At 40.7% G+C, this 23,436-nt stretch overlaps 1 protein-coding gene across 12 annotated transcripts in view; it reads right to left on the bottom strand.

Annotated features, from left to right (window-relative positions):
- Positions 1–4,776: 4,776 nt before the first annotated feature.
- Positions 4,777–23,436, bottom strand: part of FAT3 (FAT atypical cadherin 3) — a 409,192-nt gene continuing 390,532 nt past the window's right edge. For 6 of the 12 annotated variants that reach the window (XM_026843787.1, XM_026842179.1, XM_026844600.1 and 3 more), the window contains 6 exons: positions 18,593–18,746; positions 16,918–17,573; positions 14,255–14,368; positions 10,583–10,642; positions 8,036–8,071; positions 4,777–7,417 (listed from right to left, as the gene is read on the bottom strand). In XM_026843787.1, coding sequence (XP_026699588.1) covers positions 6,798–7,417; positions 8,036–8,071; positions 10,583–10,642; positions 14,255–14,368; positions 16,918–17,573; positions 18,593–18,746 — 1,640 coding nt within the window. In that variant the 3' untranslated portion in view covers positions 4,777–6,797. Of the gene's footprint in view, positions 7,418–8,035; positions 8,072–8,463; positions 8,540–10,582; positions 10,643–14,254; positions 14,369–16,917; positions 17,574–18,592; positions 18,747–23,436 lie in introns of all 12 variants that reach the window. The other 6 variants (XM_026847921.1, XM_026849547.1, XM_026851195.1 and 3 more) reach the window with 5 other exon arrangements.

The raw sequence follows: 23,436 nt of genomic DNA, 5'->3' as shown, positions 1-23,436 counted from the left end.
ATGCTCCTGTCTGCATCATGGCTCAGTGTTCAAAGAGCTCTGGAAGGAACATCTCTCCTTCTTCCTACATCACCGCTGGGCTAGCCATGCTTCAGTCTAGCCCAGCTGGGGCAGCCTGGGCTATGAAGTTGAACAGATGTGATGAAGGAGAAATAAACGGGGTATCCCTGAATGCAACCCCCTGAGCAGACTGAGTATTGATCTTAGCACATTTGTTGTTCCTAGCACTCTTCTGCAGCAGTGCTTACACACACAAGACTTCCCACTTGAATTTGTCCCAGCTGCTCCCAGGTGCCAGTGCCATGATGCTGGAGAATAGGGGTGTCCATGGCAGGAGACAAATCTGTCCCAGCTGCACTGTGGAGCAAGCTGCTGTTTACAAGCCTGTCCCTCTAACCCTACTAAGCTGCTAACACAGGATAGTTGGATTGTCCCCTGAAATTGTCTCAGTCAATGAAGCTCACTGTCTAGATAGCTACATGATGCCTTTTGCATAATTTCAGAATGTGGATTTAATTAGGCAACTGCCTTAGTGTACACACATCAGCTACGCAACTCTTGTCAAGAGATCTCTGCAGTGCAAGTAGGGGCCCCTATGGAGGAGTTGCCATGTAATAATGAAACGAATAGGAAGAATCCAAAAAAGTAGCATTTTCTGCAATCCTGTACACAGAGAGGCAATGAAATGCTACATTCCTTGCAGAACTGATGTGTCTTATCTTATTCCCTCCTTTGAAAGTAGGAGAAAAATCAAGAAATAGTCAACACAGCTGGGCTTTTCTTTTTGTTTACTTGGAAAAACTTGTTTTAACCATCAACTTTAGCAAATTTTGGCAGTTACAAACCTGTACACTTTTTTTTTGTTGTTGTTGTTTTGTTTTTATAGCAAAAGAACACAAGACAATACTGCCAACAGCAATTATGAAGGAACAATTAGTTTTCGGATGAAGGACTATACCCACTTAAAAGTGATAAACCTTCCCTTTTGCATAAGGTTGAATTTGTTGTCATTGGAGAAATGACATCTCTTAACACCTACTTGAAATGGCATAAAAATCATATCTCTAGTTTTTTGTGCAAAACACATTCATTTAAAAAAAGTCAATAAAAAACATCTTCTTAAAAACAGAAAAAAGTTAAACAAAAAGAGTTGAACCCAAAGGAAAGTTACAGTACATTTTGAAATGAGTAAAAAGTTTTCAAATCTAAAAGAGGTTTTTTTGTTTTTTTGCTGTTACCTTAAAAGTTTAAACCAACTTTGATGACTCTTTAGAATTATATCAAACAAACAAACAAACAAACAAAAAAAATTAAAGCGACCTGATTGGCATCAAATATCTACAAAAGCCTGGTAATTTGAAACCATTATATACATTATTTTATAAACTTCTTTTTAAACACCAAAACATACATCTTTTACAAACCAGCCTGCTTGCAACAGGTAAAATTTACAAGACAATCTTTTCCGATACAGTGCTTTAGAGAGAACTGCTTTCACTCCTAAACATCTTTGTCACCTCCTGAAAAGCAGCAGTATGGGCTTGTTAAATTGTTAAATAATAGCGATTCAGGTATTCTTATGACAGAAGAATGCTACAGTTCCGAGGGCTCCAATCTCTTTCTGTAATACAGTTCAAGTGCACTCTTAACACTGGTAAAGATTACTTATGGCCTTTGTGTAATACGACACGTTTGCAATTATTGCTTTTCATTATTACATAAAGAAATGAATTTAATTTCATTTCCTCCCCATCCGCCCATCCCTTGCATGATGCAACTAATTCACTAACTGAATGGCCCTTCTGATAATGGAGATGTTGAATGTCAAGTTTATGAAACACAGGCTAAAAGCCATGGATAATGGGCAATAGTCCAAATTTCTAAGTCTCAAATCACAGTTTGGTGTACTGAGAGGAATAGAGATGCAAACAGGCAAAAAGCACAGTTTTACTATATGGTAAATGACATTAAACCATCAGAGAATGAACCTGAAGATGTAGCTCTCTTGTTGGAAACCTATGAAACGTCTGTTATTACTCAGTAAATAGCTCCAAAAATATCAACAAACCACAGATATACTTTCACTACTGGTTTTAAATAGATGTTTCTCCCCATTATAAAGGATGCTACCTTTTCAAAGGAAGCTTAGCAGAACTGGTCCAGATCTCTCCATGACTGCAATTATTATTGGCTATAAGGATACACTGTAGCATCCATTCAGCTTTTTCAAGCAGGAGCTGATGAGGGGTAAACTTTAACCATTTGTCCTGTCCAACCCACATTTCTCTTTCCAATGGAATTTATATTGAGCCAAGAGCAACAATTTTTATGTCATGTTCTCAAAGTTTACCACCTGCCTGGCTTGCAGACAACAGGCTGCTGCCTCCCCATTAATCAGCATTTCAGTGGCATGCATTTTTTCATTGTGCTGCACCCACTCTGAGTTTCTGACTGGTGCCAATACATCAAGGCTAGCACTACTTCAGACTATACTAGAGAATTTAGAGAAAGGTAGAAAAAAATTCTGAGGAACAGAATTTAACTTTTCTATGGGATATGCAGAGGGGAAGAGCCTCCTTGAGAGATGGAGCACAACTTTCTGACTTCAGGAAAACAGTGGAAGTGGGAAGCCTTTGACTCCTTTCAGTCTTTTACTGCAACTGTACATTAAAGAAACCCATGGGATAATTCAGGATCAAAGATGTCACCAAGCTTTAGGAAAATAGCTTGACTCTTGGAAATCACAGGACTGTAATGAGTCGCTGCATTGCAACATCCTCCTGGTTGTCTTCATAAGCTGTGTCCTACAGGAGGGCCCTATAGGAAAGCAACTTTATGGTGGTCTTCTAGTGAGGCTGTCCATTTGGCCCCATGGGAGGGAAGTAATTCTGCAGGTCCTTGGTGTCACCTTTGGCCCTTTGCCCTGCTATAAGATACTGGCTCAGCACAGCAGTCACATCCAGTATCTATGGTTCTGTGGGTTTGGTTTTCTTTTTTAGGATGTTTATAATGCAAAGGCAAAATAATTAACATATTTAAGAAAGGTTCATAAACCTAATTCTTCCTTTTGCACAAGGCCACTTAATGCGGTATTGGCAGTATAAATTCTGTTGTCAGTCACTTTAAGGCTCTTTCCATCACCAGAGTTACCAAAAAGGCTGTCCATGTGCATGACATTCTCTACCTGATCAAAACACTGAGAACACACACCCTTCTTCTCAGACTCATACACCCCTGGCCGTCAGTGATTTCTGACACAAGCATGTACTTCCATTTCAACAAGTTGGTTATTTCTTTTGTTGTTTCTTTACAAAAAGCAAAGACTGTCTTGATACTGAGTTAAAATCCACTGATACTCAAAAGTACTTTATTAAGTCTATGAAACCTGTCCTACAGATGATTCCAAAAGAAAATACCGTGTAGTGGAGCCATCTACAGGAATGTTAATTGAAATACAGACACACAGGATAAGCAGAGATGTGAGGGAACAGAACCAGGGATATGGCAATGACAGCAGCAGCGATAAAAAAATCATCATATGGCAGAAAAAGAAATATATATTGGATGGAATAATATGAACTCTAATTCTTGTATTAGGTTATGGATGTCGTTATCTTTCAGGCTAGAAGACTGCGGCTTGTCCATGTGGAGCCATAATTAAAAATAAAATAATATGGTTTGGATTAACAAGAGAGATGTTAATATGAAAATCTTACTCCCTAAGAAGTATTTCACCTTGAGATCTGCATTCAGGTCTTATAATTATCAAACAGAGCCAGAAGAAAACCAGAAAGGCCACAGAAGTATTAGTATTCACAGAGGGGCATCTGTTTAAAGACGGATTAAGCCTATTTGATTTGGAGGGGAGGAGATACTGAGGTATAGAAATCATGAGTGGGACAGAGAAGGCTGAATGGGTGATCCTTGGAACCTTCCCAACAGCACTTTAATAAGTAGGTGTTCAGTGAAATGAAATGGCAACAACATCAGAACAGAAAAAGTACTATACATTGTATTTATGTATATTTTACTAGTAAAACTCACTACCAACAAGATATTACTGAGGCAACAAGCTTGGTAAGAAACATTGACTTTTTTTTTTTTTTTTTTTTTTTTTTTGTCTTCCCTTGTGACACTTTTGATATGTCCCAGTAAAATTTTGATATCGGTATCTCAGGCTTACTCAAGAATTTTCACTACAGGAAACAGATGACAAATACACTTCATAACTAACCAGGGGCTTGAATAGAAATAATCTCATAATGGATAAAAATGTCTCACACCAAAACTGAGTAGGAGCAAACCTCATGTAAACTGCAGCCTGATGCTAAGAGAGCGTTACATTCTCAGGAAGCCATACCATTTTTAAAAGTGCAGTTAAATTTGCAGCTTTGTTTTTCAAACTCAAATGTTCCTACTCTCGAAGAGACATCAGTCTAATTGCAAACGTTTTCCTGCAACATAGACTTCATGAACAATGCAAGTCATCCACTATCTGTGCCTCTAGGTTTGCCAAACCATTTCATGGCTTACTGGCAAATCCCTCAGTTCCTTGCAATCGCGATACAAATTTCCATATTTTTTTTTCTTCTTGAAAACACAGGGGTAGTAGCAGGGAAAAGGGGCTGAAACATACCATGAGCACATTCAGAATATATCACTGTTACAGAAGCATGTTTACTTTGAGAAGACCAAGGGACATTCATAAATTCAATGGACAGGAACTATTTGCAGACAAGTACTTGATAATACTTGTATGTGCAGTACATTCTCTTCAGAAGTTCACTCAATTTATTCATGTACCTGTATAATGAGCTGTTTTCTCATGAAGAATTGCTGCATGATCCCAAAGAAAATATCTACACGAATCTTTCACAGCTATATGAGCTATTGGAGGGAAGCAGCAACATATTGTACCCACTTTGAGAATTTTAGAAATCCTGTTTTATTAAAAGTGTTACAAGCTGCAATTATTTAGATTACATTCTATAAATAATTTCTTTGTGTTGGGGGCAATTTCTGAATAAAAAAGTCCTGTATGTCAAGGAATAGCCCACAATTTAATTTGGGGTGAAACTGAAATTAGTCAAGAATACAATTGCTGAAACTATCCGGTTAAGATGTTTGACCAAGAGACAGGACATGGAAAGCAGCAGAGGAAAGCTGTTAATGAATCTGTTCATCCACAACAATGATTTGTGTATTCAATAGCTTTTCAGAATGACTGAATTACACCATGGAAGGAATGGAAAAGCCCAGCGTTAATGCAAACTGCAGACTCACATTCACTGTATAAGGTATATATATGCTGTAAAATGCAGTGGTAAAAACATTTTCATAGCACTGAGCAACAGGTATGCATATTCTGCTTTAATACATTGAGTGAAAATCACATATTTCCATAATCCACTTAGCTGCTTAGGCCAAATCATTGTTAAAGGCCATTTACTCCAATCGGGCTGAGGGAAGCATAAAAGCATACAGATGCCATGGCTTTCCTCACCCCACAACAATATTCTGAAGTCTGCAAACAACCTCTGGAAGTCCTCATCCTGTGAAATCACACATCCAGCTGAAAATCTAGGGCCAGATCATTGGCCGCAGCCCATCCGTGCAGTTCCACCGACTGAGTCAGTTTACAGCAGCTGAGGACTCATCCCGTAAACTCTAAGGATGGACATTTGCCAAATGACATTAAGCTAATGATTTGAGGTTACAGCAGCATTATATGCAACTTAATTGCAACTCATTTTACTGCAATAATTGTAGCATGATGCCTGCTGTTAAAGAGATGATTGCCCAAGGAAGGAATTTCAAAAAATTCAGTAGCACTTTATAGCACTATCCTAACTAGATAGTTAGGATTCCCGATGTTTTCAAATACATGTTCACATTCCATACAGAAGTCAAGGGAGGCTGTGCATACGCAGCTGGGGCAAAACTGGGCCACTACTGAGCCAAACTCTGACATTTCTAGTCCTCATGAGTGAAGTTATGCACACTCACCTGACATCAGGTCTTAAAAAATGGCAACCAAAGTACGCCAGTTTGGAGTAAATATATGCTGTATATATTGCTCTATATGCACACCAAGTAGAATAAAACGCTACATAACAAACAAAAGCACAGATAAATATTTATGAACAAATGACTGGTTGCTTGTCTTTGACAGGTCAATTTGTAAATGCTGCTTTTTCAGCCATCTGACGTGTTGTACATAGCAGCCTCAGCGATCAATTGCTTTTGCTCGTTTGCTGACATAAAATTTCATGCAACAGTGCATCTTGGAATGATCCATACCATTTCCTTAATACTGTGGGGAGATCATAACACTGTAACACTTTTAATAATACAATACCCAAAAAATGAAAAAATCAAACTTTGGGGGAGAGAAAGAAATTCTTTAGCAATTATTGTTTCTCCCTGCCTCAAAAGCTGAGTTTTACTCTTGGTAATAAATAGAAGGTACATACTCTCCAGATTGTCTGTAACAACTTTGTGATGTATAACACTTAACACAATTGGTCACTTCGTGTCTGCACATACAGTATCATTTCTGAACAAGTTAATAGGGGGTTATATTGTATTTTTGCCTTGCCCAATATATATAGATACACCTTCAGCAAAATTTCTTCTCAATATTTATACTATTAATTGGACCAAATAACAACCAAAAAAAAAAAAAAGAGGAGGAAGAAGAAGAAGAAGAAGAAGAAGAAGAAGAAGCAAGAAGAAGAAGAAGAAGAAGAAGAAGAAGAAGAACAAGAAGAAGAAGAAGAAGGAGAAAAAAGCTTCCTTTACACTTGTGTCTGATGTTGGGTCTCCACAAATGGAATGTGAACATTTTCTAGGTTGAGTTCCTCCACGCTTTCATAGTCACTCATGGCTACTTCGGAGTCATCAAAGCCGCAGCTGGCTGAGACGTCAGAGGAGGAGGCATCTAGAGAGTTGTGCAAGGATAAGGTCATCTTACCTGCACTAACGTTTTCTGTGTTCTGACTTGGGCCAACAGCAAAAGTACTAAATTCATTCCCAGTCTGAGACCCTGTGGTGTCCGTCTCATTGGGGAACTGGTGAGGAGGGAGGTATTGACTAGGGTGGAAGTGCGGCCGTCGCCTGCAATCGGGGCTGAGCGTACTTGCCATTGAGACTGGCTGCGAGGGTGGAAGAGTTTCATATTGGTCTGGATAATCCTCTGGAAGAGGAGGTGGTAACTGGTCCTGGCTTAAAAACTCCTCTTCGTGAGGGGGAGGATAGTCGCTGTCAATGTCGTAGCCACCAAGGTAGTAATCCGTTTCCAGCTCTCTGGTACTGCCGTGATGAGCTGAGCCTCCATCTGCCGTCTCAAAATTGGGCACTTCCTCAATGTCGGACAAGCGAGCACTTGGCATCCAGTCAGAGGTATCCCAATGATACGCTGCAGCGGGGAAGAGAACCACAGCACTCTGTTAGGATGGGGCTGCTAAAGAGAGCAGCGTGCTGCATGCACTTGCCTCTTAGTCCTCACAGCATGTTCAAATCACAGCATGCGCCACAGGCCATCGACACAGGTCAGCCATGCTCTGACCAGAGGGGTAGGGGAGAAGAATGAATTGAATTATAATGCTAATGCAAGCAAAGAAACAAAACATGGTCACTCTCATACATTTTGTTTTTCAGGATGTTACTGGGTTGTATTAGAAACTATGAGTCCAAGAAATCAAAATGACAAAAATCTCTGAATTAATGCTTTTCACAGCTAATTGAAAAAAATCTATAAATGCAGTCAGCATGCTTATGGTGTTACATCTAGTCTCCCCTTCCACCTCCAGTGACTTTGTTTCAAGAAAGAAAGTGTGCAAGCAAGTAATCTGATTGACTGAACGCTGGATCCTGAAATAAAAAAGGTGGCTGGCCATTCTCATGCAGCATTTGAACCAAACAGAATTCAAACAAAAGAGGACACATGAAACAGTTCAAGAAAAAAACAGATCAAGTCAGTGCACTGCCCACCCCAGCCCAGTCCAACAGGCAGAAAGTGTCTCAGAAAAATCACCTCTGTTGTAGTTCTGTCCTTGATCCATAACAGACACTGTCAGATACAAAGTGAAAAGTAAAAACTGGTAACTTGGAGCTTGTTACCAGCATTGCATTACATGTGAAAATACAAAACACTGCATGCATATTTCTAAAATACAGCTGCCTTTGTGTCATTTTAACAGGATTTTTAATTGTTCTTTATTTTAGCGTACAAGATAAGCTTGCCCAGTCAAATGCAGACATACATAAAGAAATGATTATGTCGTGTACTATATTCCTTTTCTATCATATCTTAATTATTTACCCTCACTGAACAGATATAGAATTACATTAGAGCTGGAATTCTTAATACAAAAAGGGTTATCCACCATCTTTATGGTTTATAATTGCAAAGTACATGTCTCTCTCACTTGTTCACTTTGAAACAGAAAAATAAGAATCTACCATTCTCAGGGCCGGTTCAAACAAATCTGGGCCCACCTGGGCTCAGATACCATGGTGATGGGCACGGTATAAGAACCTGAATAGAATAGAATACAAAGCCATTTAATGGGGCTGTCAGCTACAATGCCCCGCAACCCCATACCCACCTCCCACCTGCACTGCCATGCTAGCCGGTGGGGAGGGAGGCATTCCAGTATGGAGAGGGTGCAGGGACGGGGAGAGAGCAAGGACAGAGGTTTTTATGTAAGACAAGAGCAGGGAATAAGCTGCAGCATTTTCTAGATGAGATGCTCTTGTTCAGCCACGTGTTACTGGGCTTCATGCAAGAAGTCACTGGGCAAGGTCTCTGGACTGCACTGCTGGAGGACGTCTGGCCAGATCTTTATGGCATTACAGTACTTATCCTCTGGAGCTCACAGATGAAGACAGAGAAGACTATTCTCCAGGCCTCCATCTACTACCACCACTCCTGCCCTTGCTTACCACCATGCGGTGCAGGTGGTGGTGGTGATTTCTTCGTTAGCTCCTCAGCCAGACAGCTTTCTACCTGCTCTGTGTTAGCCCAGGGTGAGGAGGGTTGGGGCTATAGCAGGTTTAGCAGCAGTGTCTGAACCGGCCCTAACCACTCTTGTCCTTCACTTCTCTCTTTTTTTCTAAAGCGTATTTTGCTGTCTTTTGGTCAGTGTAATGACATTGCACCCGAGATGTGTCAGGTCCCTCCGAGTTGTGTGGTTTCAGGATCCAGGAGAACCTCACTCATCTGCTGACTTGCATAACCCCCAACAACTCTCTGGGGAAGGAGCCCCATCCTCCTGCAGCTCTGTGGCAGAGCATGCAAGATTCTTAAGTCTCATATAAGGAATTGGGAAGTGGGCAAAGCATTTTCAGTGACAGCCTCTTGAAACTGCTGCCAGGGTGGCTTCTTTTGACCTGTAAAGCATGATGGGCAGCCAGTGTGTTTGCTTAAGATTTTCTTTAGGAAAGAAAGGCCATTTACAGTGTCTGTGGTTTCTTTTCAAGGTTATTTTCTTATTTTTTGAGTGGGACTTCCTTTTTTAATTAACCGTGGCTAGTTCATTTATTTGATAATGAGAAGAACGGCACTCTTACGTTTCAGGAAATCAGTAAATATACTATAGACAAATACTCGTGCCATCACTAGATAGGAGCAAAAGTGCTTTTCAAAATTACTGTGACACTGAGTCAAGAAAAAAAACAGTTGTTTCACAAAAATAATTTACTTGATCATCCTTAAACATTATGCAAACTGGATTACCTAAAGTCTTCAAAAACTGTCTTAAATTTACTAAAGACAGATGAAATTTTGGACTTGTGGATGACTTGAGTTGATGTCGAGTTGACATTTTCCCAAGGATAAATGTTGCATAAGTAAATAGAAGTAATGTTTATCTATGATACATCACATTTCCTCAGTGCTTTATGGAAGAGAAAAATAGTGATATTCCTGTTTTGCAGGTAGGGAAACCACTTCACTTGTAACATGATGGGCCTGAGGGTACCCAGGAGGTCAGTGGCAGAGCTGAGTGTTAGGTTCTTGGACCCAACTGCCATGCTTTATTCAATGGGCACATCATCCTCAGGGGACAGGCAGTGAGGCTGCCTTGCTACATGGCATCCACAGAGTTGTGTCTACACATCTTCTGTTTGATAGTGTTACCTGGGAGACACCAGCCACCTGCCTATCACCACTTTGTTCCTCTCTATGTGGTCCTGTCAGAGTGCATAACCCAGTTCTACTGCAGCCTGGGATACTTTACAGCCTTCCTGTGTTTCCCTGTCTCTGCAGGCCAGAAAATCTCAATAATTTGGCTCCATTATCAACCTAATCATTTTTTCTGAAGGCAGCAAGCAAAAACATTGACTTGAACAGAAACAGGATGAAGGCCTTGACACCTTTTCTACCACTTGCAATTTCCCACAGATAGTGTGGTATATCCCTCTGGTGTTTTCATGTTTGCTGGTGAACACGCTGATCTACAAAACCCAATCTGTGCCACAGGTTTGCTGGTCAGTGTAGATTAGTGAGGTTCTGCTGGGATGTTTCACAATGAAAACAGGAAGCACTGTTGCATAACAAAAAAGAAAAAAATTTAAATACCTTCATTTTCTATAGTGTCAACTACATTGTTGACAAGCTGTATGACAGTCACTATGGAAGCTTGCAGGGGAGGGAAAGCAGAAAATAAAGGGAGGGGAAGGACAGCTTCAGGTTAGTATTTAAAACACACATCATATGTTACCACAATAAATTCTCTCAGACAGAACTGACATTGGTAAAAAAAAAAAAAAAAAAAAAAAAAATGCATGATTTATGCAGTGGGTTGCAGGACATTTCATTTCAGATAATCCCATACATTTTCAGAGTGGTGATAAATTCCAAACCACCATTTCCAGAAACGCATATGAGATGATGTGTATCACCTCATAAATTCAAGCAGACTGGCCAGCTGATTCAATTAAACAAAGCAGTATCTTGTCTACCTGACACTAATTTCAAATTCATTCTTGCTTAAAGGTCTCCAGAGACGGTGCCATGTGCTCCAATGGATTATTATCTTTTAGACCGTCACACCATCTGAAACGGCGCTAAGCTCCATCTATTTCCTAAGAGTAATGTTTTACTTATGTACTGTTTGTGCTGTGCCATGTAATACCTCTGGGATTTTAAGCAGTACAGCTATAATTAGAAGGACACATTCAAGTAGGTTTGGTTCAAATTTTGATCTGTGTTTGACAGAATATTTTTACAAATGCTTTGAGTGTTTTCTGCAGGTTTTTCACCACAACATACTTTTCCCTTGAAATAATTAATGTAGATTGTGCAATTGTTTAACGTGGAGTCCAACAGGCCTACAATGTGTGCTCCTCTAGATGATCTGCATTTTGGACCAATTAACACTCCTACCTTTAAGGACCTGAAATAAACCCCACCAAAACCAGAGGGAAAGCTCTGGTTCAGTGGGTACTGGATCCATCCCTTTTCTGTTGTCTTTAATTATGAGAAAACTGATTGCTTTGGAGCAGGCTAAAAGGGAGACCATAAATACTGAGCAGGACATACTTTTTTGTTTCACACAGCCAGTAGACTTAGAGATCACAAGAAACATTGTTATCAGCAATGTATGTTGAGTATGTTGAGATCTTTATTAAATTTTGAGCACGGGATCAAGGATCTCACCCAATTTCATCAGTCCTTCTGAAGTGTTGGCAAAAAGAGCCTTGATAAAGCAAAGAAACCATGTTCTATGTCAACACTGAGTTTATTTATGCCATCAACAGCACTGATAATTGTAAAAGGGTACAATTGTGTTGGTTAATGCATAATAAACATTATGGGAAAATAAGTGACTCCATGTTAATTTGCTGCTACATGGCTGGGAAAAGAGATGGAGTGCAGCTGTAAACTCTGAGAACAACCAACAGTGAAAAGCAGAAGACCAGCAAAGCCTTCATTGCAACTAAGGGTTGACTCCGGTGGGAGCAGAGCAGAGCATGTTCATGGAGGGAGGGAAACTTCTACCCCAGGCAGTTTAGTGCGAGGTCGTGCTCAGGGCTAACAACTGCCGTTCCAGTTCCTTGGACTTCCCAGTACAACAATCCATTAGCCTGCAGTGAAATGATAACCTAAAAATACACTTTTGTCATGTCTCCTCTGCATTCAAAATATCTTACCATGGAAACCTAGAACTTGCCTTTGAAGTGACTTCTCCAAGTATTATTGCTGAAAGTAGGCAACTTTTTTTTAAAAAAATTGGGGCTAATAGTTTTTGCTTTTTGATCACAAAAAATATTGCTAACTACTCTCAGCGAGACTGGGGGAGCTAAGCAATTTAAACGCAATAGAAATAAGGTGAAAAAAATAAAAGTAGGTTCAAAATCACACCCCAAAAGGGTTTGCATGGTGAGACAACCCTGATTCGACCCAGCAAGAGAAGGCTCCAAACACCATGGAGAGGGTGAGTGGAGGCCACCTGCACCTGACAGACAGGGAAGAGCGTAGGGCTGTTCACAGCTTCAGCAGGACGCATCCCAGTGCCTCTCTGGTGCATCCCAGGTTTCCCCCATTGGAAGTGATTAACCAGTTTCACAAGTCAGTGTTGGCACAGTGATTTGCACACATGGCTAGCCACGTGAGCACCTGCAGCATTGCTCTCGGCTTTGGAGGAAGGAGTCTGGAGAAGGAGCAGCCTGTCCTGTGTCCCCAAAGAGTGTGGATGTTGAATTGCATGTGTTGTGGTTTCACTGACAACCTTCTAACCTTTGCAGGGATGTGAAGCACAAAGAATTAAAGTGACAGGAAGAGGACGGATTTATGGCTTCAAGAGGGATATCCGTTATGTACATGTATGTGAACGTGTATATGCTTACTTATGTTTGTACTTCTATTTTAGGCTCCTTCACTGCAAACTTTCCCTGCTGCTGCAAGAAAAGCAGAGCGTGCAGTCTTGCACTGACATCTGCAAATGACTCATGATTTTAAGTTTCTTCCCTCATTTTCCCAGAAGATATGGATTTGTTTAGACCCTGAACTAGAATTGTTATCTCTAAAGGCCGTATTTCAAATGCAGCTTTCACAAAAAATGAGCAGGCACAGAGGGTCCAATTCAGCTTCAATGGGTACTGTGTCACTGATTTAAATGGGGGCGGGATCAGATGCTTGAAAATTTGAGAGATACAAAAAGTAACCATGTACAATAAATGACCACCTGAATAATTATTCTAAAGGTAATTATAATATAAATATGTATTGTTTAAATAATAATAATTCTAATAATTATTATTCTAAAAAAACACTAAAGGATTTTTTTGGGCCGTGGGGGCAGAAAAGCGCTGAGAAGCTTGACAAAAATACTCATGACGCTTCAGCCACAGCTGAACCAAAAGGAACTGCAAGTGCACTTTGCTTTAAGTGCTTTTTCCAACATTTAAGAGTACCTAGGGAAGAGCTGCATGACATGACTGAGGAACTGAGTCTCCAGACAGTTCATTAACTGGCGGCTGAAGAAACTAAGTACAATTTCTTTGTGCTAATCTTTTTCTGTGTATCTGAATGAGGTTTTCCTGACATCCATCATCCCTCCCTGGCAGAAACATCTTGCCTTTTCTCAGACTCAACGCTCAACATACATGGGCTGTTGGAACAAAGGTTTGCTCTGACTTTGTAGGCCTCTTTCAGGCTGTGTATGGCTCTGCCCATGTCACCCACTGAGATAATGATGTAGGACATGAGAGCGGGCAACGAACATGCACCGAGCAAGGATTTAATGGTGCTCTATTGTTCGCTGAGCTGTGATTGCCAGGGAAAGGCCAAGCCACCGGGGAATGGCTCATCCACTCATTGTTGCTGCTGAGCACCAGCAGAGTTTTGTTGGGACCATGAACGAGACCTGGCAAATGGCACAGAAATTCCCTTTAATTTGACTGATGAAACATGAAAGTCATCCTCTTCTAAGAGGGGAAATGATAGAAATTCTACAGTTTCACTTGCACCATATTAGTCAACTTATATCTTGGCATCGTGACTCTGCTTTATCACACCTCTAGTACACTGTAAAGTTTGGTACTGATACAACATCTCCAAGCATCAAGATTTTAATTATGCTCCTATAATTTAAAAAATGGACACAAAGTGAGGGTTTGAACCCAGGACTTTCTGACTTCTAGAATCATTGAAGTGTTTTCCAGATGTCACCAAAATGTTTTTAGTAATATTAGAAAAAGAATTAAATAGCTTTGTCCTCAGCATAATAAAGATAAAACCGTTTCTTACCATTATCATCACCGGAATCAGACTGGAAGGAGCTGAGGGACTGTACTTCAGAGTTGCTGCCTTTATTACTTCCTGCAAAACAGGTCACTTCTTCAGCGTCATCAACCCCTTTACCTTCATTGACAGCAAAAACAAAGCAAAATGGTACTCTCTAGGTATGCCAATTTGTCTCTTTATACCACAGAGCCATTTAAATCCTGCCCACAAGTAGCCTTCTATTATTTTTGTCAGAATCAAATGATTTCCTTCAGACAGAGGAAATGATCTGTTGGTCAAGAAAGCAGCTGATAAAGATACCTAGACTTTTAAAGTGTTTGAAGCTCAAAGAGTCTTTCAAGTGGCTGACACCACTGTAATCAAGGAAGAAACATCTGTATTCAGTATTGCCTTTTTAGATAACAGGTAGTCTCAGCAACAAAGAAAATGATGACTGAAAAAATGTGGTATAAACATCTTATACAAGAGATTACAGTTAAATTTATCTTTCCTGTTCGTTTCCTAATTTGAAAGCCTCATTAAAGGCTCATTCAACGCTCAATAAACTTACTGTGCATCTATTTATTCGTATCAGTGGCCCTTGGATCAGATTTTAATGGCTCCACCCCTGACATATAAAAGATTATGCTTCAATTTGCATTGCTTTTCATCAGGGACATTCAGTCTTTGCAACTCTTCTACAGTTCAGAAATGTAACTGCAGCCTATATAAATTCTAGTGTAATTAAACAACATGAATAGACACATTCAACTGCACGTTACATGAGTGATAATAAGGAGCACAAAAAGTCATCCTCCATAGTAAGCACTGAGATAGATACCTGAGCTAATTACAAAGGAACAAGCTCAGGTGCTGCAAACACGTAAGTACAGCTCTCCACCTGCTAGTTGTAGATATTTCTACCCAGCATGGGGCACCTCCATACAGAAAGAGCTGATTTGCTCCTGCTGTGAAGCAGGGAATGTAGTAGATGGAGCGAGTGCTGCAGTAACGAAGCTGCACTGCCTCCCACTCCTTGACAGCTGAGGTCTCTCTCCATGGTGTGGCCTCACGCTGTGCAGAAATTCATAGATACCAGCAGTGTCTGTGGCAGAAACACCCGGGAGAATATAAAACAGAGCACGTTTGGAGGCTGGCATGCTGATGCTTTCAATCAGCAAAAATATATTTAATGATTAAAAAGGTCAACCACAACACAACTGTGAAATACAGCCCAAAGAAATGAAAATTCATTCCTGCTTTTCACTAGAAGACCTTAGACAATGTGCTGCCTTAGAAGAAAATGTGCAGGGCACCGTGCCAGATTTCTCTCTCCCTTCCTCAACTCCTATTGCCTAAAACTACCGGACTATGAAAGTTTCTGGATCATGGAGTTGTATTTGATAGTTTTGGTTAAGGCAGTGTTGCAGTGGGGTGGAAGATGCATCAGGAAAAACTACTAAAAAGAGAAAACATCATAAAAACCCCCCATATGCTAAAACGAACAACTCCCAGGCCATACGATATGTTCTTACTAGCAAGGGTAGACAATGTAGGGCTGTAACTCTGTCCCAGCAAACTGCTATTTCCTGCTGTGACAGAATATGTGAAGTTTGCTGCATCTCCAACAACTTGTTCAAGAATGGAGGAGGCACTGTGTTATCAGGTGAGAAACGATCAGACCACAAACGGTGTGAGGATCAGAAATTTTGGATCACTGATACTGAATGCAGATGGGAATGCAATGGACTGAAACTGATCCTGTAAGTAGTGAATGATTTTCTGCTTAATTTCGTAGACACTGGGAGGAGAGAATATTAGTTCATTTGTTCCTGTTGAAACACAGGAGTGCTTCTTGCAGAAAATTCAGCTGCCCCAGAAGACCAACTGCCCAAACCTAGCAGAGTTTATATTTAAGAATTCTGCCCCAAGTTATTTTTTTCCAATAGAAAGATGAATGCATTGTATCACTTGTAAACAAGTGAAATAAATGTGGTTAGTCATACTTAATGCATAGAAGCAAAGGTCTTGCACACCTAGTTTAATTATAACCTTTTGTGGCAGGTGCACCCACCCAATGGGAGCAGAGCTTCTTGGCTGCTCAAGTGTAGCAGCTCCTGGCTGCCTTTGCTCTCGGGGCTTCACAGCAGTTGGTGTCTTTGGCCAATGCCAGCCGCTATTGACCACAGGTCAGATTGGGTCTGGGGTCAGTGGAGTCCCCTGGGGGAGCCATTCGGAGCTTGCCCCAGGGAGCACCACCCGGTGGTCGAGGACTCTCCCCTGGGGTCAGGACGCTGCCCAAGAAAACTGAGGTGCCTTGGGTCGGGACGTTGCCCTGAGCATGTCCTTGGGGTTGAGAGCCCTCACTTGTCAGGTGAGAGATAAAGCGTTTTGGGTTGCCCTTAAAACTTAGGAAGATGTTTTGCTCTCATGGATATTTGAGCCTGTAACTGAATAGTTGCAAAGGGCTAGTTAATTGTTAAATTTTTAATTTTTGGTGGTTGGTTGTTTATTTGAGAACCTCCATAACACCTTTCAAAATTAAACCAAATCACTTCTTGAAGAAATGTAACAACTGTAAGTGTACAAGGTTGGAGCATTAAGAGTACCCGTGCCACTGTACCTCCTGCACCCTGAAGGCAACCTTACGGCAGAGAAGAGAGAGACCGGCATGCAGTGATACTTACTTTCCATCCCAGCATCCCACGTGCTTTTCCTGATGGAGTCGCAGTCGGAGCGACAGGGAGACACGGCAGGCAAGTTTGGAGCCACGCTGCACACCACCACCCCTCGTCTGGCTGTCAGTATTCGAGGAGACTCAGGATGAAACGTTGTCATCTCCTGGTGCTCCACGCCAAGCCCATCCACTATCTTGTCCAAGTTATTCCGTGAGTCACTCTGGAAGCACGGGGTATAGGCCATTGGCCTCACCGGGACCTGTGGAGGCCCAACCTCTTGGTAGATATTTCTACTGTCTCCACTGTTCCTGATGTTCTTGAACTGGATGCCATTGCTCTTGTTGAGCAGGGCGGCAGTAGCCGGATCCTGTACGAGTGTGATGTTGTTGCGGGAATAGTTCTTCCTGAATACCTTCTTACGAAAGATGATAAAGAGGACGATCAACACAAATATGACAAACAGGACCACAGCTATTCCTATCAGCTCCTCCTTGCCAACGTATGAATGCCCAGCTTGTATATTGGGAACCACCACAGGGCGAAGACCACAGTATTGCCCCACATAGCCAGGGGTGCAGTTACACAGAAATGAACCAAATATGTTGACACAGGAGCCACCATTTTCACATTCTTCTCTTTCACACTCATTGATGTCTTCTTCACACCTTAAAAGAAGAGAAGGTGAGTCTGGACTTTGGAGAACACCTAGCCAGCAGCCCAGCTTGTATATGATGATTTATCTTGTCAAAGTGGTAACACTACAGTTAACACCTTGCTGGTACTTGGCAAATGATCTTATAATTACCATAGTATTTAATGATATTTAATTTTTTCTACAGCTATTTCACGGCTTTTTAAGACAATAAAATGGAAACATCAAGAAGGATCTAAGAGTTTAATGCATATGACAGAAAAAGGATCCTGGAACCTAATGAGGCTCACTGAATGTAATAGAGAATCTCAGCCTTCTTATACTTTTTTGGGACCATCCCATTGGATTCAATACAAAATATTAGGGGAATTCAAAGAGAAAATAGTTGAGAAAAAATAGAGTAAAAAAATCAGATAGTACTCATTTAAGAGAAGATATACTGACTGTAAAATTATTTAGGGCTGGAAATAAAATGAGCAAATATTAGAGAAGCAGGGGAAGAAAAAAAAAAGAACAGAAACCTTAAAGAAGAAAAGAGAATTGGAAAGAAGAGGTGATCAAAAAAAGGCAGAACAAAAAGTACAAACAGTAGACAAACTAGATGGGAAAAAAGCATGTTGATGGGCAGGTCAGAGGATTTTCTGTTTCCACATCAAGTATATGATCAAGGCTGGGATTTAAAAAAATGAATACAATAAAAAAAAAAAAAAGAAGATGACATAGCAGCTTCCACAAACTTTATGGGATTGCTCAAAAAGCCTCTAAGACTTAGGTGTGCATATTTCAGTGAAAACTGTCTGGTGATAACATCCTGAAAAAATAATTTAGGAGGTCAGGTTCAGAAAAGCATTTCTGAATGAAGGCCTCATGGATTTCTCAGCTGTCATCAGCTTATACTTGAAGTAAGCACTAATTTGTGGCTTTTTTTTTTGCTAGGTGAGTCATAGCTTCTAGGTACAAAATACCTGATCAATAAAAACCCCATCACTGAATCAAAAAGCTCCTGTGGCCCACCTGGAGAGGGTCACTTACGTTACTCCTGTCAGGCCATTTTTGCAGTTGCAGATGAAAGCGTTGCCGATGGGATCGCACGAGCCTCCATTCCGGCAGGGATTTGGGAAGCAGGCTGTAATCTCTGACTCACAATTTCTTCCCGTAAACTGGGAGAGGCAATTGCACTGGTAGCCTGGGAGGTGAGGGACACAAAGAAATAAATCAGAAGTCTACCACTGTACCTGCCTAGAAGCAAGGAGATCCACTTGGGTACTTTATTCCAAAAAATACACTGTACTCTGGGGGAAAGGGAATGTTTATACTCATTCTGGTATGCCTGTGTGGTGCACCTTAATGCCAGTAGAGAGTCTGTTTATCCGGGATGTCTGGACAATTGGAGTTCATGTCTACCACCAGAGAGGAATCTCTGCAGCCCAGACCATCCTGATCATTATGACTCAGATAAGAATAAATGTTGTCTGTGATCAACTTTGGTCACAAGAAATATTCTAGATCAAGGATGCATCTCCAAATATTTTTGAAAATACAGGCCATATTTGCTGATAGCAGCAGCCCACACTCCTTTAGGAACTTAAGAACAAATAAATGAGCTGAGACCTTTTCCACATCTGCATTTTAGAAGGACGACATAGGAATGCAAAAGCAATAAAACACTTGGTAGTGATACTTTCCACTTTCGTAAAGCGCATCATCCAAGCATGAACTATAAACTTCATAATACCAGATGAACTGGGCAATACCAGCTGTAATCAGAGCTGATTATGTGCAGTGTATGCTATTAAGAGACTGATTAATTACTGGCTGCAATACATCAGACATAACTCCACTGCAGTGGAGGGGGACCCTGTAAAGGATCCAAGTCCTACTTCCACGTTTCTTGCCAACAGAGGAGCAACATCAGAGTAAGAAACAGTTTTTAAAGCCATCGGTTTGCTCTGCCAAGTATCAAATGACAAATCTTTTTTTTTCCTCTCCTTGTGATTTCATATGGCACAATGCCATTAATAAAAGCTTTTATTTAATATCACAAAGAAATCCAGTGAGGCAGTGCATCGCTTTATGCTGTGAAGTGGATATTGAAATACGAGTGCTTTTTCACTTAAAAAGAGCAAGTAACATGTAGGTTCTGAAAGCCATGAGATGGCTAAAGAAGCCCCTGGGATGGAAAGATTCCTAGATTAGAGATGTTGAACTAGCAAAATTCTCCTAGACATCTGTAAAAAACTTTGGCTCATTTTTAAAAAAACTATATACACAATCCAAATGCCCCAAGCAGATGTGTAGGCAAGGTTCAAGATCCAGTTAAGGGGTTCATATACTTACTGAATATAGCATATTAAGCAAGCGGAACAATGAACCTTCCTGCCATTAATACTTCTGGAGATAGAGCTGAAATGGTTGAATGCCACTCAATTCGGTGTCAAAGTTATTAGAGATCAAGCTGATGTAGCTGAAATATCATCCCTTAGTGGTGAGCTTTTTAAACGTATTTTTTAAAACTTTCTATATCTATACATCTGAAAAGAAATAAATGCCACTGTTCTAGGAAACATGGCTGGAATTTCCAGCACAGTTACGAGGAAAAGAATTTCATTGAAACGGTGGTAAAGCCCAGTGGAGGTATGAGGCAAAAGCAATTCTGCATTAAGACTCCCACATCTTTTATGTCCTATCCAGTTCAATTCACCTTGTTCAGTTACTCTAATTGAATTCTTTCATGAGGACAGGCTTTAGAGAACAAACTTGGAACCAGACTTGCTGGTGTTTTCAGTCAAGAGTCCAGTTCTATTTAACTGAAGATACATGAAACAGATGCTCAAACATCACACCGTTTTGCTGTCCTGCTACAAGGGAGATAGAAGCACTGCTGTTTGCAGGGTTGCAGAGTTGCAGAGTTAAGAAATGATTCGAGTTTGGGGATTCCTAAAATGCATGTTTGGCCAGCATCAGCAAGATGGCATTACTTTTTGGTGTCTTATACATATCTCACTCAGACAATGTGAACAACTTTCTGGACTTGTAGGGATCTGGGTCTGAAGAATTACACGTGTGACCCCACCAGGCATTGCATTTCGATGCCATGCCTACGATAGATTTACTGATAGTTGGCAGAGTAGCTGATACAGAAATACTGTAGGAAGAAATCATAGCATGAACAAACAAGGCTGTTACAGTGCTTCATTTTATGACTGAACAGTGACATCTATAGTTCAAAAATTTGCAGTAATGTTTTGTGTATTTTCATGGTCTCAATGAGTTTAAGTGAGATTAAAATATTCAATTCAAATATAAAACCTTTTATTCATACATATATGCTGCCTTATATAATAGCAGAATAAATATGTTGTATTTGCTAACTGATATTTTAAGCCTATATAACTTTACATAACTTTAAAGTGACTTTAAAAACCAACTTTCTGTAGCTAAGTTACTAGCTGCCAATCATTTGTAAGATAAAGCCTTTGAATCACTTTCTTTTCATGTCTTCTGTTTGTTTCAGCTGTTTTAGTTCTGGGTTCTTAGTCTGTAACATTGTTACATGTACTCACTGCAGAAAATTTTAAGAAATATTGATTTGGTAAAAAAAAATAATCCTTTTACCACCAAGTATAAAAGGAAAATTGATTTATTCATGATTATTGTTGCCTATTGTTTATATTAACTTCACTTAACATTTTATACTAAGATGTCATTAAACTGAATGCTCCGGATGGGTCAGAGCTCTATCGGTGTATGATTAAGACCAAAATGAAAAGTATGCTTCTGAAAGCCTACATTTTTGGCTGAACTTGATTTAACCATGGTGGAACACAGTCAGATATTAGAAGACTGAAGTATTCAGTATAGATTTTAAGTCTAGGGATCAAAGTTAGAAATAAAAAAGGCAATAAAATAAGACAGTATTAAAAATGACAACATTTATCACTGCCTTTTCCTCCTGTTGGAAGCACTGCCACACACCTGCCAACTCTGAGCCACTGGCAAAAGACACAGAACTTTCCCGTGACACACATGCTCAGAGCTGTAGAGCATTCACCCGGGAGGTCTCCAACACAGCAAAGCATATGTCAGAATTCATGGAGTAGGGAAGTGAAGAGCTGATACGATGGCTCAGTACACAGCATATATTGACTCGGCCAGCACACTTGCCAGACCTTTTATGATTCTCCAAACCTCTGAGCAGAGGTTTAATTTTGCCTGCTACTGTGCATTGTAGCCTCATGGTCATGGGCAAAGTGTCATCATAAAGAAAACCTTTTTGGTCAGGAGTGCATCCTAGGTCTAAGAAAGAGTTTTTCTTACACTTTTAATTTAATATCCAGGTAATGTATCATGCATATCGTCCCATCCATTTAGCACAAGACTAATAAGCAAATTTCCCATGTCCCAGAACAACAGAGCTGAAGAAAAGGCTAAGTGCCCTGTCCTCTCAGCAGGGGATCAAAAAACTCTTTCAAGCAATGTAGGGCTTGCTCTTTGAGGTCACTGGAAGTCTTTAGAAATTCATCAACATTTAAGATCATACAGTCCATATGAGTTCCCTCCGAGAGATATGAATATTTCATTTTGCACACTGATGCTGGAAAATGTTGATCTGCATTCTCCAAGGCAGTAAACTTTGTGATGCCACCACTGTATTTCTTCAGAGGGAACCAATGGAAAAAGATAGAAAGCTCTGGTAAACATATCTGCAATGCTTCTGGGGTGGGACCTCAGCATGTGCCACAATAGCCTGTACCAACAGCTGACCTAAGAGGAACAGGCTATGAGCAACGATATCTACATTAGCAAGCCCTGCAGAGCAACGGTGGCGGGTCTGTGGAGCAAAACAGTTGGTGCTGAGGACGCAGCACCCTCAGTGCACACATTTCAGGGCTTTAGGATCACGTTAGCTGCACTCCTGGTGCACGTCTTCCAGCTCAGCACCATCCAGAGGGAAGCATCAGAAGATTCACATCAAAGCTCTGCAGACATAGCCCTCTCCTGCTTACACATAGTCTTGCACTTTCTGGTTGTTTTATAAGGCTTCTCTTATGCTCCTCCACTAATCTGAGTCCTCTCTACTTAGCTGAGTCTCACCTTCTCACTTTGAGTCCAACAGCTTCTCTTCCTGCCTTGTTGGTATGTCCCTGTCCAGAGAAAAGGGATTTTTCAGCCCAGACCTTACGGAAAGGCAACACGCTGTAAGCGAGGATACTACACAAGCTTCCTGCCTATACCTATGTTTGCTTGGCACTTAATAAGCAGAAACAGTGGCAAAAGGCAGGCACGGTGCCATCAGCAGATGGGATGCCGTTATGCAGCAAACGTCTCCGTTGGTAACATTCCCAGCCTGCACATCTGAATGTCTGTCTATCCTCAGGTTTACTTGGCTTTATTAGAGAGGATGCTCCGAACTGCTGCCAATTCTTTTTTTGAACATGTGTATGCTCCTGTTTCTATCTATCACATGCAAGAGGAGCTGGCTTTTATCTGTTACGTGCTTTGGCTTTTGCATTTGATCTCTCCATGTAGTTTCTTTCCCTGCTGTGCAGCTAGACCTGACAAATTCAATGCCCTGAAACAGGTCTGCCCTTGGCCCTACTCACATAGCGTTTCATGGCAAGTTAACTGATGAGAAGAACTGAAGGTAAAGAGGGCCTCTCTCCTAGAATTTGTATTTTGGTATGTTTATAGACATACCAGGCCACCTTCAAGAACTGTGTGTTCTTCAGCCATACATGTTCCTGCCACTTCAGATTTAACTTATCTGTCTTCAAACAGATGATTGCCTTGCCACTAGGTTGGTATGAAAATGAACCTCCGTCTTTGTTAAACCAGTGCTTTCCATGAAAGGATTGGCATGTATGCGCTTTGAAAGC

The sequence above is a fragment of the Athene cunicularia genome (genome assembly GCF_003259725.1).
Source record: "Athene cunicularia isolate RWA chromosome 1 unlocalized genomic scaffold, athCun1 chr1_part1, whole genome shotgun sequence".
NCBI classification, from domain to species: domain Eukaryota; kingdom Metazoa; phylum Chordata; class Aves; order Strigiformes; family Strigidae; genus Athene; species Athene cunicularia.
Note: the sequence above shows the minus strand (reverse complement) of the source record. Positions and strands in the feature narration are given on the sequence as shown.